At 40.2% G+C, this 19,343-nt stretch overlaps 1 protein-coding gene across 2 annotated transcripts; it reads left to right on the top strand.

Annotated features, from left to right (window-relative positions):
- The first annotated feature begins 1,563 nt into the window (after positions 1-1,563).
- LOC132765543 (C-type lectin domain family 2 member B-like) lies at positions 1,564-18,727 on the top strand. Of its 2 annotated transcripts, XM_067463833.1 has the most exons (7): positions 1,564-1,775; positions 4,416-4,523; positions 6,633-6,758; positions 7,807-7,952; positions 11,385-11,482; positions 13,876-14,039; positions 16,880-18,727. In XM_067463833.1, the coding sequence occupies exons 1-6, from the start codon at positions 1,661-1,663 to the stop codon at positions 14,033-14,035; spliced, it is 753 nt and encodes a 250-aa protein (XP_067319934.1). In that variant the 5' UTR covers positions 1,564-1,660; the 3' UTR covers positions 14,036-14,039; positions 16,880-18,727. The 2 variants fall into 2 exon arrangements, with proteins under 2 accessions (XP_067319934.1, XP_067319935.1); XM_067463834.1 differs by lacking the exon at positions 6,633-6,758.
- Positions 18,728-19,343: the final 616 nt, after the last annotated feature.

Below are 19,343 nucleotides of genomic sequence, written 5' to 3'. Positions count from 1 at the left end.
TGCCCCGAGCTTTGCTACCCATGGAAGAGGCCCTGCTCTCAGTCCCAGCCCCGTCTCAAGCATGGCTGGTGTGAACGAGACAGGACCTTCTCTGTGATTGCTCCCCGCCTCTTGAACTCCCTCCCAAAAGAATTAAAAACTCCTCCCTCTCTCTTTGTTTTTTTAAAAAACTCCATATGCACTGTTTTTAGAAAAACTCCATATGCATATACACTGTGGCATATGAAAAGGAGGAAGACTAATATGCTGACTCTCACCTAGACATGTTAAACCTTGTATAAAGACTGAACTGACTTCAACCCACTGGGAGTTATATAACATGTCATCTTTTTATAATGGTTTTAGCCAATGTTCTGAGTTCTTTTTATTTAATGTCAAATGTATATTAATTGTTACTTGTTTCGGTTAAGTTCTTACTGTATTTTGTCTGTTATTAAGTTTTGAGTTAGGTTGCTTTAATATTGTTTAATATGATTTGTCCTGGTGTAATTTGTCTGAATGTAGTTCCCTTTTTGGCGTTGAATGTTTGCCATACATGTTGGAAACCGCCCTGAGTTAGGGCAGTCTATAAATAAAGTTTTATTATTATATTACTATTATTATATATTATTACTATGCCAGTGTGATTCAACACAACTTTGATATTCTCAATGGATTTATGAATGCTGTCCCTAATTCAAATAACCAGAAATAAAAATGCACCTTTCTTCTTTCTTTCTTTCTTTCTTTCTTTCTTTCACATTCAACTTAATGAATTAAGAATTTAGTGTTTTGCAATGCAAGCGATAAGAATGCAACTGCAGGATGCTGTATACACACACCAGCATGTATTTCTGCTAGGCTGACAAAGTACAGGGACCTAATTGGCTCTGTTCATGTCTGACTGAGTGATCAAATGTATTAGTAACCAATTACCAATAATATAAGACTGTTTTTTCAGATATGTCTCACAGGGTCCTGTCTCCACCACAGTCTTTGATCTGCCCACAAAGTATAAATCTATATGCTGTATTGTTCTAAAAATGACAGAAAGCATAGAGAGAATCAGGAGGAGACCTGCAGTTCGTGACAAATACCTGAATGTGTTTTATTATAAGAATGATTCATCTCAAGGGCAGCCTAAACATAATATTTGACATATTCTCCTCTCTCTAGCTAATTTAAAAAAAAACAGCAAGCAAAAGAAGGAGAAGAAACCAAATTGCAGAAGTAGCACGGAAAGAGGAAAACATTAACCCTTCTGCTCCACCATGAACCCAACTGGAACTAAATATTCCTCCTATCTTTGCTTCCCATCCCCCTCTATCTTTAGTAACTAATTCTGAGACATGGGTTGTTCCTTGCAGCAGCCCATCCCTTAACATGAGCACATGCTTCTACTTGATCAAACCCAGCTTTTAAACACATCAACCATCTCCAGTTAAATAGGCTCTTGGCCCCTTACTGATAATGATGCACTTAACTTTGAAAAGGCTACTTTTTTTGTAGCTTTGACCCTGTAAACAAGATGTTATTTCCCTCCTCCCAAGTAGCAAGGCAGTCAGGGTGGTGCACGTGACTGACTTTTCTGTGTGGCTTGTTAGATAGAAGCTGATAATGATTTTAGAGATATCACCAGTATCTGTTTCCTGGGGAGCATCTGCCCTGAAAATTATTGTTGATGCAGCCTTTCCTCACCATGGGTGATGAGTACCAGAATGAAGACTACCACAGGGGAAAAAAATTGGAGGAACTATCCCACACCTCAGAGGTTTGCTCAGAACTCAGAAAATCAGGTAAACATAAAATAGAGGTCAAGGAGAGGGAAAGAAAGAGGATTTTCTAGAGAGCTCCTTTAGATCTACCGAAATTGAAAGTCTTGGAGAGAGTGTAGACATTGTACTTGGTATTAGCTTCATTTTCCTAACTGCAGTCCTATGTCTTTCTAATGTGTATGTCTGTATATGTTTGTATGTCAAAAACTGGCATTTAATGTTTGCCATATATGTGTACACTGTAATCCGCCCTGAGTCCCCTGCGGGGTGAGAAGGGCGGAATATAAAAGCTGTAAATAAATAAATAAATAAATAGATAGATAGATAGATAGATACTCCAGATTATGCTGTTGGTGTCACAGGTTGAAATCACATTTTATTAGTGCTGTTGTTTATGCTGACATGTTCCCAGGGTGTGTATCTCAAAGCATGTGCTTTACTCAAATGACTTTGAAAATCATTCTCATAAGATATCCGGCAGATTGAAGTGGTAACTGACTAGTAAAGTAGATTAATGGAAGGCTTCAGCCTTCCCTATTTATAAGCCCAGTCTTATATTTTAAGTGGCTTCTCCAAATTGGTTTGAGAAGAGTAGATTCAGTTTCCCAGTTATGAAGGCCAGTGACCCAACATAGCAGCCTCTTCACCTAGAAGGACAGACCTTTCTCAGGTTCAGATCTAATTTGGTGAGGGTGTTGTGTGCAGAGCTAAAAGCATAGGGCAGGGCCAAATTGAAGCAGGTGAGGCCAGATCTAAATCTGACCAGTTTCTTCTGGAGCGACAGCTGAAAAGCAGGAGTGCAAAATCTTGAAAGACCAGAAATCACATCTCATTTTACTGTGAGACATCCGCCATTTGAATAGTTGGTTAGCTCTGGTCACTGGCAACAGATAACAATGGAAGTCTCTGTGTGGATGCAAGGATGGGTTGGATTAGTCCATTGGGGAGGGCTGCCCCCTTCCCCCACACAAAAACAGGAATGCCCATTCCTCTAACATTTTTTAAAATTAGATGCTACATATGCCGGTTTCCTAGCTTTGTCAGCCTTTGAGAAGATATCAAGTGATTTCTGCTACCAAGGGTTTGGAAACTTGACATGACCAGCTATTCCAGAAAGCCAATATAGACACAAATGCGTTAGAAGACAAAAAAAGTGTATTCTAACTGGGCAGAGGGACTGACATACTACAATTGACTGACATACTGCAGTTATTAATACATGACATTATTACATTTGACCACTTTTCAAGAAACTCGTGCCAACTCCTAATTGGTTGAAATCTGTCCAGCTAGGATCTATGTTCTGTGTGGCTCAAGATTACATCAGAGGTCTTTGCTGGTGGACTCTTTGTAATGGCAGGAAATTCAATAAACTGTCACTGGATAATTTGAGGTGTCAGTCCATTTAATGGTCCACCACTGAAAGGGACGTGATCTAAAGGAATGTGGTGTGACAATATGCAAAAGAGTCATTTATAAGTTTAATGGGTTAGCTCTGGTTGACACAATAGGATTAGTCCAGTGTATATAATGGATATTTGGAAATAACAACCATTTCAATAGATAGAACTGGCTTCAGGCATGGGTGCTGGAGATAGCCCAGATCTTATCAATGGGAGCAGGAAACGGATCCAGGGCCCTCTTGGGTTGGTAAATGTGAATAAGCAGAATAAATAGAAGCTTTACCACAGTATTTAAACCAAGGTATATCCTGCTGTATAATAAAATGTCACTCAGGCTTGTGAAATAAAATAACAGTATCTTTAGTTCAAAGATTAAAAGTGGTTAACAATATATACATCGGTCTCTTTGAATTCAGGCAGAGATAAGAGGAATAAAATAGTCTTTTTAGATAGTCTTTGAAATATGCCTCATGCCATAAAATGATCAGTCCTTAAGATAGTTGGCAGGCCAGCACTTTCTCTTCACCGTCCAAAATGAGAATAATGGCAGAACAGTTAGAACCATTGGCCTCAGCAGCTAGCCAGAGGCAGCAGCCAATCAGAACCCTGGCCCCTGGAACACTCAACCAATCGGCTGCTGACACATCTCTCCACAGTTAACCCACCGTATCATGGTGTTCGTTTTCAAATCTTCACATCTCAGATGTACATCCATTGACTTATCACACACCACCACCCCCTCCCTCCGATCTCCCAGTTCATTGCCATTTCATATAATTTTATATAATTCATCCTTGGGGGGGGGGGGGGGGATTTCACAATATCAAAGCTACTTGTGGCATGGAACTGTATCTTGCAAATAGCTACATGAAACTATACTCATCAAATACACACATGTGAAGAGGCAGAAAGAGAGAAAAGCTGTCTTGTAACTTCCTTGTCAGTTGGACTATACATTCATTAAAAAAATTGAATGCCTTTAACAGGTGCTTCAAGGTGGTGAATCTTTTTGGAAATTTCCTGTTAGTCCTGGATTACCATACTGACTTGGAAACTGCCTCTCATCACTGGGGAAGAGAGGATCTTTGTGTGTCAGTATTTGAATTTGGACATGCTTTTACTTGAGTAGTCATGATAATTATGTTCTATAAGAATTAGAGGAATGGAATTGCATAGGTGAGAATGTATAGTAAGATCACCCAACCAAACTGTTCCAGCAGATTCCAAAGTACCTGAGCAAAGCCTCTTCTGTCTTTAGGATCATTGCCTGTCAGTGCTGAAGACACTCAGGAGAACTATGAATACATCCCTGATCCTGACATGCTGATGAGGAAGCTACCCAAGAGTGGGCTCAAAACAGAGCAAGGTGAGAGGCCACTGATGGCTGTGTTAAAACATATGCCAGAGAAGGGAGGTGTGATGGGGAAGAGTTCCATTCTTAGTTCCTAACAATGAATACTGGTTTGTGGGATAGGGGCATATAGTTCCCATAATGGGTATAGAACTGGTTTGAGGTATAACAAGAGAGAAATCCTGGGGAAATGATTCTAGGCTACTGGGGCCAGAAAATATGGGTTGTACAGTAATTCTTCTTTGAAATGCAGCCATTGTAGTCAAAGGGCCCTTCCACACAGCCCTATATCCCAGAATATCAAAGCAAGAAATCCCACATTATCTGAGTGTGGACTCAGATAACTCAGCTCAAAGCAGATATTGTGGGATTTTCTGCCTTGATATTCTGGGATATAGGGCTGTGGGGAAAGGCCCTTGGACTGTCCTTACAGAAAGATCAGTATTTTGTTGCCAGAACTTGGGAAATTAGATCTTTTGGACTACAAAGTCCCAGAATTCCTATACAAGAAACATCACATTTCTGTGATTACCTCTCCCCCACAACTCTTTTAGCTCAGAGCCCATGGCCAGTACCTAAGTGTTGTTGAGCAATTTAGAATGGTTCCGGATAGGCCCAAGCCATTGAGAGTTGCCTGGTGAGAAAGAGAAGACAATATTACAGAATAAATCTCACCAAGTTGAAGAGAAAGCCACTATGGTTTTTTTATTTCATTCCAGCTGGAAAGGATGACAACTGCAGTAATCTGCCAACAAAATCGACATGCCCACTGGGCAAAAAGATACTGTATTTATAGCCTTCAGATTCAAAAGTTCCCATGGCCACCCCTCCCTACCCAAGCTGGCTTTGTTTTGATTGGCTGTTACATCAGCAAACCAGCATGAGAGCCAATGGCGGCCTGAGCCCTGCTTTGGCCGCTCAGCCAATGAGGAGGAAGGGAGGCAGGCAATAGGGAAACAATAAAAGGAACGAAAAGATGACAGGATAAAAATGACCAATGTTTGTCCAAGGAGTCAGCAACAGCTTAAGCTCTCGAGCTGAGCCAAGGTTATTGTTGATATCTTTTGAATTAACATCTTGGACTTTGTTTTCTTCCTTCCTGGGTATGGGATCCATTGATGAAGTTTGAAGCTAGTTTCGGCCATTTGCGTTGACACAATGAGAAGAATCTGTGGTGCAATCCTAATTCCTCGCAGACAGGAAGACACCCTTTGTGTTGGGTGATTTAGATGCCTATAGGTCTTATCTCTCCAGATGGACTAGCCTTTTGCCCTCTGAGATCTGGTCGATAAGAGCCATTTATTTATTGTCCATGCAATGAGTTTCTGGTTGAGTCCTTTATCTAGGAATTTACTGGCCCAGGAAATTGGGAAATGCTTCCTGGAGCCATGAGGTGCTGGATTCATCAAGAAGAAAAAGGTGGCTTTTTCTTCATTTTTTCAAAATATAGCCATACTAACATATAGTGATATGGGGAAGGGAACATACAAGGATTTCATAGGGGATAAATCATGCAAAGTCAAAGGGGAACCTTGCCAGCCCTTTTTCCCTCTAAAGTTCATCAGGTCCATAAAGTTTGGTGAAAATCAGGAGGAGATCCAAAGGGATTTGGCAACAGGGTCTCTGAGAGTTCCAAAAGCACTTTAAAGCTGATAAAATTTCAAGGGGGGGGGGGGAGTGTGTAAAAGTCCTAGAGAAGTCCATAAGAGTCCATGGGGAGCATACTGGAGTCAATGGGAGCACTGAGAAGTCGGAGTCCATTCATAAAACAGGAGTTTCATTCATGAAAAAGGAATCCAATTAATAAATAAATAACCAAATTGGTCAGATGTTAGTTTGGGTCACAGGGGCATTGCCATGTGGGACCATGGAAAAAGCTTTAGGTTCTCATATGGGGAGAGATAGGGAATTATGGGATCATTCCAACCTGGTGTCCTTGGCAAAACTATGAATTCCCTGATTTTCAACCATCTTTTACAGAGTCCTGGGGGGCGGGGGCGGGTTTACCTTTAATCTTATAAATTGTTCACACAGAAGGCCAGCCCTGGGTATAGCGTTTTTGAAACAACTGAAATACTTCTCCTCTTGCTACAACTTTGTCTATGTACTTTTCTCTATTTACAGATCTGTTTGCATCTGGTATTGACAAATTGAAAGAATTGTCCAGATCTCCCATTAACTTTGCTTATGGACTGGCCTTCCTTTCTCTGATCATGGCAATTGCTGCCCTCAAATTAGCCATTCAAAGATGTAAGTTGAGTTTTGTAGCATGGAAAAGTGGATGTTTTCTCACCAGCATAGAACGCAGGCTATCGTCTGCCAATCTACTCCTGCAGAATTCTAGGAAATGTAGTTCAGGATGAAGCCTTTGGTATTCTCAGTTAGAGAGTTCCTTGGCTTCTCTAAACTACATTTCCCAGAATTCTGCAGGAGCAGATTGGACAATTGTAAGGAAGTGACTCCAAAGGGAAACGTGGTTCAACAGGGCAAACCTGAAGGCACCAGGAGGGTGAGGAGAGAGGATGAAAGGAAATCTGCTTGTGTACACGTTACTATATCTGCATTAACTCTCATAAGCATTGGCAAAATGCTTATGAAGTGCAGTGCACCTCAGAGAGTCACTGAGAAAAAAATTAAAAGAAAACTTCCAAAGGATTTCCCATACCTTTTGTGGTTCCCTTCAATCTGCATTAACCAAATCTTTCTGGATGCTGTAAAACCATTTCCCGTGACTAATAACTCAGTGTGAAGATTCTCCTTAACGTACCAGGATTTTTAATCTTTTTCTCTGGATTAAGCAGGTGTCCGGAAGGGCTCTCAAACCACTATACCATGCTGGCTCTCTGCTATATGGGATGTGTATGCATGTGGCTTCATGTTGACCTATAGCGACCCAATGAATTTCTTCTTTTTTTTAGGCAAGGAATACTCAGGGGTAATGTTGCCCATTCCTTCCTCTAAAATATAGCTTACAGGAAGCTGGCAGTCATTGGCTGTCTCACATCCAAGTACTAGCCAGGACTAAACATGTTTACCTTCTACGATCAGACAGGCTCTGGTAACTTTAGGGTATTTTGTCAGGGCCATATGGGATGTAGGATCCTTGGGGAAAGAGAAACCTGGCCCTCAGTGATGACCTGTTGCGGTTTTTGGACTACGGTTCTCAGAATCCACCAACCAGCATGGCCACTGAGATTTGTACTCTGAAAAGTTCATTTCACAGTGCCATGTGGATATACCAGAAGACCATGCATTGTTTGTTCCAGACTGGATTCTTTCAAGGCTCTATGTTTTGCAGGTTTCCCATCATGCCCCCATGAATGGATCATGTTCCAGGAGAAATGCTACTATTATGACCAAAACATGGCCGATTGGACAAATGCCAAGAGAACCTGCCATGACCTGGGTGCAGACTTTGTAGGGATTGACAATGAGGAGGAAAAGGTGAGCTTTCCCTGCTTGGCTCCTGTAGTAAATGGAACAAATACCAGAGGGCAACTATTTATTTATTTACCTTACTTATATACCGATGTTCTCAGCCCGAAGGCGACTCACAGCGGTGTACAACAAACAACAACAGCAAGAATTCAATGCTAAGTATAAAAACAATTAACAGCCTACACATTACACAGTTAATAAACAATTACTACAGAAGCCATTCACTATCGTCTCATCATCAGAAACATGATCCAAATTCATCATCCATTGTTCCATTCCATTGTTCGTTAACCAAGCATTGCACTAATTATTCGAACGCCTGCTCAAACAGCAGATCTTTAGTTTTCTATGGAATACCATTAGGGACTATGTTCTCTTGAGTATGTCAACTACTAAAATCCATTGCACTTCTGTGCTTTTCAGAGATAATAGACTAGATGCTGCTTCAACTGGTTTTTTTTTTTTAGCAGATATTATAAAGAAAAACACTTTTCTACTATTTGCAATTTCTGTTATTCTTCCTCCTGGCAACAAATAGAGCAGCAGCATTTCTGCTGCTCTAACCCGGAGCCCCCAGTGGCACAGTGGTTGAACTGCTGAACTGCTGAGCTTGCTGACCGAAAGGTCGTAGGTTCTAATCCAGGGAGCGGCGTGAGCTTACGCTGTCAGCCCCAGCTTCTGAGAGCCCAGCAGTTCAAAAACATGCAAATGTGAGTAGAACAATAGGTACTGCCCCGGTGGGAAGGTAACGGCACTCCATGTAGTCATGCCAGCCACATGAACTTGGAGGTGTCTACAGACAACACCGGCTCTTCAGCTTAGAAATGGAGATGAGCACCAACCCCCAAATTTCAGGATTCCATAGCATTGAGCCCTGGCAATGAAAGTAGTAGCAAACTGCATTAATTCCAGTGTTGATTCACTTCTAGTCCTAGTGTGAATTCAGCTATTGTCAGAAGGCACATTCAGCATGGCCAATGATAGGGGAGAATGGGAGAGCTAATGCACTGAGACGAAGGTTTCTTGCTTATATCACATGTTTTGTCTCCTATATGCTTAACAAAGGGTTCTAAAATATGACTATCTTTGCAATTTTGCTCAATGTAATTTTTAAAATCTATTTATTGTTTTATTTCCTCTTTCAACCTTTCTGTCTCTCTCCTGATGTAGCTGTGTTAGACAACAAATGGTAGTATTGGGTCTCTTGCATGAGAAACTCCTCTTCTGTTTCCAGAAATACCCCCATCACAAGTTCCCCTGGCTCTTAGGTCTTATCTACGCTGCCATTATAATGCAGATTTAACTACATTATTTGGCCACTGCAGATTCACATAATACAGTTTCACTCCATTGAACATGATTATATGAGTCTATGTCAGTGGTTCCCAATCTTTTTTTTTAACCACGGAACACTTGACCAGGGACCACTTTGACCAGGGACCACTCTCCAACATTAGTACCAAAAGGGTTATGAATCTGTTTTTGGACAACTTAAGATTCGGTTTGGTTATTTGGGTGCTGATCCAGAAAATTGCATTGGATAGACCACATCAGCTTTAGTTTCTGATACAGAACAAATGCCATCCAATAGTCACCATCTGCTCACTCACAAAAAAACCCCATATTTAATAAGTCTCAGCACTATAAGAGGGTTTTGTGAGACTAGTCACTCTCGTTACAATGGCATAGTAAAGTTGACGCTGTGGATCATATTTTAGTTCTTACGGACCACAAGTTAGGAAGCACTGGTCTACACTGACCATATAGTGTAGTTCAGTCTGTATTATAATGGCAGTGAAGTTGGGACCACAGTATTCAGAACAATATAAATTCAGCATAAGAGTAACATACAGGATTTCAGCTCAATGCAGTTGCATAGGTTGATCTGATTAAAATGTTATTTCATGGGTCCCAGAATTACAACCATACAGGAGAAACACACACATTTTTGTGTCTAGGTTGGAAGTTATAAATCTTAATCCAATTGCTAAAGCAGCCTCATACAATTGGTTGCTTAAATGCTGACTTATGCATTTAATTTATTGGGTCTCCCCTAGGCAGCTACTGCGGATTGGATTAATGGCCCTGTTAGACTATACCTTTCTATTACTTCTTATTCCTTGGGCATGATGGGCATGACTGCAGGGATTTGCAGGGAACCCACTTCCCATCCCTGTTCTAGAATGAAACAATGGTCTCAGCCAAATTTCTAGTGCCAGCTACAACAATCCAATTGTATTTAGGGAAATGTGGAGTTACCAGACTTGTTTTAATTGGTATTAGCAATTGGTCTTAATTCTTCATTTTCTTTGTGGTCTTTTTGACTCAGTTCAGTTGAATTAGATACGCATGAGAATTAGTGGACAAATTGAAGGGGATAGAAAGTTTCTCAGATTTTGGGCCCTTCCTCCAAGTGTCCTATTCCAGCCAAAAGCATTCTGCTTAATAGCCCTCTCAGACTCAGGAGCAACAGCACACTTTTTTGCGCAACATTTTCCTGCCACCCCATCTTTCTCCAAGGGATGCCCTTAACACTACATCTGTAAAAGGTCACCTCTTCACAAAAGTCAACATTGACACTGGACTTCAACACCGCTTGAGCTCTGTGAATGCAGCATTTTCCCAAATGAAGCAGAGAGTGTTTGAGGACCAGGACATCCGTAGGGATACCAAGGTATTTGTTTATAAAGAAATTGTCCTCCCAACCCTGCTATATGCCTGCGAGATGTGAACAGTCTACAGGCGCCACATGCGACTCCTAGAACGATTCCATCAGCGCTGCCTCCGAAAAATCCTGCAAATCTCTTGGGAAGAAAAGCGGACAAATGTCATGTGCTGGAAGAAGCAAAGACCACCAGCATTGAAGCAATGGTCCTCCGCCATCAACTCCACTGGACCGGCCACGTTGTCCAGATGCCTGACCACTGTCTCCCAAAGCAGTTGCTCTACTCCGAACTCAAGAACGGAAAACGGAATGTTGGAGGACAGGAAAAGAGATTTGAAGACGGGCTCAAAGCCAACCTTAAATACTCTGGTATAGACACTGAGAACTGGGAACCCTTGAGTGCTTCAGTTGGAGGTCAGCTGTGATCAGCAGTGCTGCAGAATTTGAAAAGGCACGAATGGAGGGCAAAAGAGAGAAACATGCCAAGAGGAAGGTGCATCAAGCCAACCCCGACCGGGACCGCCGTCCACCTGGAAACCGATGCCCCCACTGTGGGAGAAGATGCAGGTCAAGAATAGGGCTCCACAGTCACCTACGGACCCACCGCCAGAACGCCGAATTTGGAGGACCATCATCCTTGGACTACGAGGGATCGCCTAAGTAAGTAAAAGGTCAATTCTCATTGTGAGTTCCTGAGACATTTTGGCTTCATAGGCTATGAACATGTAGCAGCAGGCAAGAAGCTGTTCTCCTTTTCTGTCTTCTTTTCTTAGGATTTTCTTGTTTATAACATCCCAACAAAAGGCGTATACTGGATCGGCTATTATGAGGGCACATCGACAAGGGTGGATGGATCTGTTTCTCCTGACACGTGAGTAACTATTTTGAACAGACTTCCCTCTGATCTATCACAGTGCCGTTCACTAAATTACTTTACAGTTTTGAATTGGTAAATAATTCAATATATTGATATAACTTCCTTTCCCAATGGATTGCAATAGGGTTTGAATAGCATGTTGTTATTGTTTTATATCCAATCTTTTAACGCATTTTAATGTTTTTGTTTCTAACAATTATTTAATTATCTTTAAAAAATAAGTTTTGTATATTATTACGACTATTTGTATATGTTATTTATCTGTTCTGGTTTTGGTGTTCTGTAACCATCCTGAGATGAAGAAAAAAAAGAGGAAAAAGGTGGGATATAAATAAATAAAATATTTACACACATGCATATAGAGATCATATAGAGATCCACATGAAACTACATATGCAGTTTATATCATTCATCTACTAGGATAAGAAATGAATCAGACACTAAGAAATCTACAAAATCTGTTCCTTTAGTACATGTACATAGGGAGAGGTACAAATCCATAGGTTTGTATCTCTGCCTTTGTGGTAGAGGGACAAACCTATGTACTTGTGGTAGAGGTACAAACCTGTTTTAATTGAAAAAGGTTGTGGTTTTTGCTATTATAATTCATAAAAAATAAAACTAGAATGGCATAGCTTCATATCAGATTTTTTTTTGGTTGTGTCAGGAGAGACTTGAGAATCTGCAAGTCACTTCTGGTGTGAGAGAATTGGCCGTCTGCAAGGATGTTGCCCAGAGGATGCCCGGATGATTTGATGTTTTATCATCCTTATGGGAGGCTTCTCTCATGTCCCCACATGAGGAGCTGGAGCTGGTAGAGGGAGCTCATCCGCCTCCCCCCGGATTCGAACCTGCGACCTGGGTTTAACCTTTTGGATTAATGTTTAAGTATGAAATTGTGGATTTGAAAGGTGTATTTCAATTCCTCATGTATCTGGGAAATTTGATAGTGTGTTCAAAAGAGTTCTGCATCAAGGGGTGTAGCTCTGGTAATGTTATTTTTAGTAGTCTGTTAATGATCTAATACCAGTTTACCTCTTTTTAGGACCAGTTCTTTCTAAATAGTTTTCTTTCTTTCTTTCTTTCTTTCTTTCTTTCTTTCTTTCTTTCTTTCTTTCTTTCTTTCTTGCAAAGCTCATTTTTCAACCAAAAATCATCCCCTTTTGTTTACCAGACTGGCATCCATTATATTAAACAGAACTGAGACATCTAGACCCATTTCAGCCCATTATTTCTTGCCCCACTGCACTCATTTCTGATCAGGCCCCTCTCATGGGAGGTTCAGTAAATTGACACAAGTATTCAAAATAATCCAATGACAGTTTATTACACTTTCCACCATGACTGGAGCCAACCAGAGATGACACTGAACAGAGCCCCAGACCAACTAGGGAGAGTATCTTAGCTGGCTGCATTTTGGGCGAACCAAAAGCCAGCATGATCGTATTTCTTGAACAACTGTCAAAATGCTATAAATATTTCTGAATGTTTGCGTTGAGGTATGTCAGTCTTTGGAAACACAGATTCTGCTGACATCCTCCTAGGCCAAAGAGAATAAATGCTTCTGATTTTGCCTTCAACTCATCTGTGTCTCATTTGATCCTTTGGGTGGTAGGCTCTCCCAGTCTGAACCTGAAATTTTAATGGAGGTGAAATTACATAACAACAACAACAAGAAGTTTATTTCTTCTCTGCCTTTCCTCATGGTTCGAGGCAGATTTCAACATTGCTAAAACACATAATCAAACACATAACCATTAAAAATACGTTGTAGAATACACATATTAATATTAAAACATATTTACACAAAAATATACATTAAAATACATATCTATGTTTAATATGATTTTAATGGTTTAATTTAAAGTAATATGTTATTGTTTTCGTTATTATGCTTTAGTTTATATATATGTTGGCATTGAATCTTGCTATTACTTGATGTATACTGCTTTGAGTCCCCCCAGGGGTGAAAAAAGCGTTATATAAATATAGTAAGTAAGTAAGTAAGTAAGTAAAATCCACACACAAAAATTAGACATAAAGCGGAAGTTTAAAATCCATCATTAAAACGGTCTGGGTATTTTAAAACCTAACACATGGAAGCCATATTTATTTTTATTTATTTATTTATTATATCTATTTATATACTGCTTTTTTTCTCCCAAAGGAGAGAAACAATGAATTCACGTGCCTCCAAAAACCCAGAATATTGTGTAGTAGTGACTTTTAGGTCCCATATGTGTAGTGCAACTTAGTCATGTGAATTTGAGTCAGAGACTGGAAGGGGCAAATGTAAAAAAGGACTAAGTGATAATTATATAGCAACAGTGATTTCTGACACTAAGTGCTTCTAAGAACATATACTTTCTCATTATTTTTTTCTAAAGAAATGATCCAGCTAACCCAGATCAAGAAAATTGTACAGTCATCAAAGAACCCAAGTACGAAACGTTCAAGGAGTCATGCACTTCTAACCATCTGTTCATTTGTGAAAAGCCCATAAAGCTTGCCTGTGTCTGGCACCTTCTTCATAATTCTTTCAATTGAAATGGTGAGGTTTTTTTTCCTTAAGGAGATTAAAAAGAACAGCAGGAAGATAAAGAATACAATGAAAATGCAAAAGGTCTGAAAGTGCATTTATCTCTATCCTGACCATGAATAGCTTAAAGAGTTCCTCCACAATTTTCTCTAGATTTGTGATACTGTTATTGTTCTTATGTGCAGTCAAGTTGACTTTGACTTATGACAGTGGTTTTCAACCTGTGGGTCTCCAAGTGTTTTGGACTACAACTCCCAGAAATTCTGGCCAGTTTACCAGCTGTTAGGATTTCTGGGAGTTGAAGGCTAAAACATCTGAGGACCCACAGGTTGAGAACCACTGGCATATGGGGACCTCGTGAATGAGAAACCACCATGGAGTTCTGCTATCTACAGGCCTTCTCAGATCTTACAAAATTCAGGGATGTGGCTTCCATCTGTGGTGTGGCCTTTGTCTTTTGCCATTCACTCTATCATCAACATCATCATCATGATCATCATCATGACGTTTATTTATAACCCGCTTTTCCTCTCATTTCAAGGGAGTCATGCCATCTCATGATGTTGCCAAAGTATGTATCCTGTTTTGGAACTGGGCGGATTTGTAGTTTATCATGCAAAGCAGACAAATTGTAATTATATGAGGACAACAGTATCATTGCCTTGGTCCTGTATTTCTCACTGCTTTCCTGATAGGAAAGAGACTGAAAATCATTTATTTTACAAATACAAATAATCCATTATTGACCTCCTTTTGTAAAAGAAATGCCTCTCAATGGTCTCCTACCAAGAGCCTGGTGGGAAAGTCTAAGGTAATGACACTACTGTGCTGTCGTAATGGCAATTTGCCTCCTAATGTGATAAACTTCAATATTTGGTGCTGAATATTGTCACATGTTACTGCTGTAAGATAAGCTTTATTAGTGGCAAGTTATGAGCATGCCAGTCTTTTTGCTAATGGACTCCAGCTTCCACTCAAAGCCAATGGTAGAAATAGGTCACAAAACAGCAAATTTTACCCATAGTATCTCATAGCCAATAATTCAATTCTCTGTGGCTGGATAAACAGAGTCTCTGGGTTTAGGTGCAGTCACTCAAGGTAGGACTGATGGAAAGAGCGCCAGATATAGTCCCCAGTTCAGAGATCTGATGATTTTTAAAAAGCAAGTGTTTAGCTTTCTAGCAATATATTCAACAACAACAATTATGTTGTAATGTGGGTGCGAGATTCTCAATCCGTCTCTGTCTCTCTTTGGCAAGGACTCTGTAGCTTGCAGGTCCCATGCTGTAGTGAAATCTACCTTTTAGGCGACCAGGCCGAAGCCTGAGTATCAGTAGCTGTCATCTTGAAAGACAGGCAGAAGCAGGAGGAGTCAAGCCGACTCCTGATTGGTCAGAGCAATTAGGGGAGGAGTCGGTTGAGAGAGGGAAAGAGGCTGTCAGCTCTTGACAAGGGGGAGAAGTGTCTTGACATCAGACACAGAAGGAAGGGATTTTTTTAGGAGAGGAAGCTAAATAGGAGTCTGACAGGGAAAGACAGCTTTAAAGTGAGCCTTAAGGATAGGGAATAAGTAGCAGACAAGGGCTAGGGTTACTGTATTGAGAGGATCAGTAACAGAAAGACTTGTCTTCTTAGACTTAGGAGAAGTTTAAGAGAGCTTATTACCCTGTGTGTGAGACAGATAGGAGTCTGTTCTCTAAGTGATACTGTTTCTAGGAGTAGAGCAGTGTGTTTAAGGAAACTCACAGTTTTAAAAGCTTTATTGTCGGTGAAACTCCTGACTAAGCCTCTATAACTGAATCAAGTTTCTGTACCACTCATTCTATGAGTAGTTATTTGTTTAAAGTTCAATAAACCTTTTCTAGTTCACTTTTAACTGGTGTACGCCTCAGTCTGTCAATCTCCTCAGAACTAAGTCAAGTCAATAATTGAAATCTCTTTAAAGTCCAGTCAGCCAGCGAAGAAGCAATAGAAGAACTAAGGGCAAACACACCTTACTTACGATACATTCACACCTTTGGGTCCTCAGACCAGTAAAACTGAGGTGGTGGCAGTCATATCTATCAAAAGCATCGGTCATTGATATATTTAACCTATGGTCAGCTGCTAATTTTGTTATACTGGTGGCAGCTTTGTTCCCCCCTGCCTCAGACATTTCCTTTGAATTTTTTTATACATGCAAACACCCTTCAATCATGGCACACCTCTGCAGCCAAATAAGCTATAAACAGCTTTATTGCAGCCGTAAAATCATTTACACTATATACAAAGTAACCATCAATTTTACACTGCTCCAGTCAATTAGCAGTTCAGCTAACAGTTCAATAAGTAAGTCCATTCCGTTCAGCAGGCTTCTTCAGTAGTGGCTATCGAAGGAAACTCTTATCAGTAAAAGCACCCCCAGTAAATTCCTAGATGATGACACAATGTCCGTCTACATCAGAGGAAGCAGGAAACATTTGCAGTGTCCTTTCTAGGAACTGGCCACCTCCTCTGTAGACTTTAACTCCATCCATGCAGGATAGATTTGCATACATGCAGACTGCCAGCTTTAAAACACACAATTTAAATTTCCCATTATTCACACCATTCTGACAAATTATTCATCCCAAGTCTCTTTATGTTTTCATCAAGTAATATGCTGTCATTTGCATATCTTAAATTGTTGATTTGTCCTCTCCCAATTCTCACATCTTCTTCCTCTGACTGTATTCCCAATTTCCATATTATGTTATATGTTCTGCCTATAAATTAAACAGATAAGATACAGACTTGTTTTGACCTGCTTGTGAAATGAAAACTATTGTTTCCCCATTTTCTAACCCAACAATAACGTTTTATCTGTTTTGTAGGTTTCTCTTCAAGAGAATCAAATGTCATAACACTTCATTTCTTTTAGAATGATACATCGTTTTTCTGATCAACACAATCAAAAGCTTTTCTATAATCAATAATGTATAAGTTGATTTTCTTCTGAAATTATTTGGCATGTTCCAGTAGTTTATGTTTGGTATTAAAAAAAACGAGCCTGTGTTTGGGTCTAACATTTGCTTTGGGATTATGGTGGGTTCTCAAAACATGTTGGAGAAATGCTTTGTAACTTTACATCCTCAATATTTGTAGAAAGCATTTGCGACTTTGAGTGCCAATGAATTAATTTTTGAAAGATTTGTATTGTCATTGAGCAAGACATTTCCCCACTCCAGTCATCAACCCGGGCTTGGGCTAGCATTACATAGCAAAGTGATAGAGTGCTTGGAACAACATGAGGATTCCTGAGGTCCAAGGAGGAGCTACTCCTCTTGCTCTCTCATCCCCCAGCCTGCACATAAATCCCCCAACAGATTCTCTTCCAAGGGATTGTTCTATCCACGCAGGGTCCTAGAACCACACCCCAGGAGATACCAAGGGCTTATTGTACTTACAAGCTGTCAAATTGTTGCCTATTTATGAGCTTTCCATGGGATTGTCTGTTCACTGGGGATGCCAGGCAGTGACCCTCCAGTTGAAGAGCCTTGATCCAGAGAAAGTTTAATATAGTCCCCAATGTGTCAGAACTGGATTCTCCCACCACAGTTCACATCACATATTATGCTGTTTCTACACCAAAGAAAGCATTTTTACATAAGAAAACTATTAAATCTGCATATAGAGTATGTATGATACACACAAGCACATGAAGATTTTCTCATAATAATCTACCATCGACCCTCCATATTCCCAGATTTTGCATTCACAGATTCAATCATCCATAGCTTGGAATTTTTTTAAAAAAGTAAACTTTAATTTGGCCACTATATATAAAGAATACTATTTTACTCACACTGTGTATATAACAGGAATAAGGCTGACTGCGGGATGGGGCACCTGGTCAGGGAGATAGTGTCTTTATTGACCATTGCTACCCCACCTCCCCATCCTTCTGATCCCAGTTGGTGCTACACGGCGTAACCTGGAGGACAAAGGTCTTCGTTATGCACGCCAGGTCTGCCTGTTCTTCCAATATTAGATCGTAAATAATTGTTGTTTCCCCATTAACAGACCTGGCGTTCAACAGCACCACCCTTAATCTATAGGGACCGAATGTTTGAAATGTTCTGCTTGGTATAGCACAATAAAGAATACCCAAAAAGAATCTGACAGCTAGAGCACATTGTTCCCACAAGTCCAACATTGTTCCCACAAGTCCAACATTAATAATAGTTATCCATATTTGTCAAACGGTAGCCATAAAGAAAACATGTTGTGCTATATGTATAGAGTAAGTTTAACAAATGTGGCATTTGAAAAGAAGGACCAAGTCCTGCAACGAGGTGGGCACTATTGGATTCTGTTTCCTGGAAAAGCATTAATGCTTTCCCAGGAAACAGAATCCAATAGTGCCAAAATCAAAATTTGAAAATCTAAATTCAAGATTTGGAAGTGCTTTACTTTGCTTGTGTCATATTCAATTTATTTTTGATTAAAAACTAATGACTTACTCAGAGGGAAATTTACTTTTATACTGTGTGGTTGCAGAAAGATATATATGGTGTATATATACTTTCCTTTTTTGCTCAGGACAGAAAAAAATGTGTAAAGGTTACTTTATTATAACTGAGATCGTTAACATGCTATGAGCACTCTTGTGTTGAAAATGTTGAGATTTTGAGCATTTACATGTATTTAAAATTATCTTAAAATAAAATAAAACTTGTTGATCTGGTAGGTTCTAATCATTTGTGGTTATGTGTTGTGATTCATCAACAAGTTTATGGGTTTCCGTTTCTCCTTTGCTAGCAGAAGCACATGGCAGCATAGCAGAAACAGATCTTGATAATGGACAACACGAGTAATAAGCATAGAATCTTTCCTCTTATTAAAAAACTTCTCTGGACCTCTTCCCACGTGCTGCCAGAATCATCGAGGATTGGTGTGGATTCCGGTGATTGTGACAGCGCCCATCCAGGGGGTCTGGGGACTCATGCCCAATGTTATGGCTTCCTCCACCCCACATGGAGGGGGGGGGGGAGTCAGGCAGCCGTCTTGATCCAGAGATTTCTATGGAATATGGGATGCCTCCTGTCTTTTGCCACTGGCTATTTTTCGGTGGTGGCAGGGTTTTTTGGCAGTTTTGCCATAGATCCGCCCCAGAGTACTTACTTCTCCAGGGTGTGTTGGGAGTGTCAGGCCCCATGGCAAAATTTCTAAAAACCCATTGCCGCTACCAAAAAAATAGCCTGTGTTAAAAGGCCTGATCATCATATACAGCTAAACCAGGAAATCCCAAATGGATGACCCCCCACGAGGGTCTTCCTCTAGGGGCAAACCAAGAAT

Source organism: Anolis sagrei, chromosome 2, assembly GCF_037176765.1.
Source record: "Anolis sagrei isolate rAnoSag1 chromosome 2, rAnoSag1.mat, whole genome shotgun sequence".
NCBI classification, from domain to species: domain Eukaryota; kingdom Metazoa; phylum Chordata; class Lepidosauria; order Squamata; family Dactyloidae; genus Anolis; species Anolis sagrei.
The sequence above is the reverse complement of the archived record's forward strand: the minus strand, read 5'-3'. Positions and strand labels throughout refer to the sequence as shown.

Coding starts and splice junctions, on each gene's coding strand:
- LOC132765543 (XM_067463833.1), top strand. CDS start 1,661: ATGCAGCCTTTCCTCACCATGGGTGATGAGTACCAGAATGAAGACTAC. Junction 1,776..4,415: donor CTCAGAACTCAGAAAATCAG/GTAAACATAAAA, acceptor TTCTGTCTTTAG/GATCATTGCCTGTCAGTGCT. Junction 7,953..11,384: donor TTGACAATGAGGAGGAAAAG/GTGAGCTTTCCC, acceptor TTCTTTTCTTAG/GATTTTCTTGTTTATAACAT.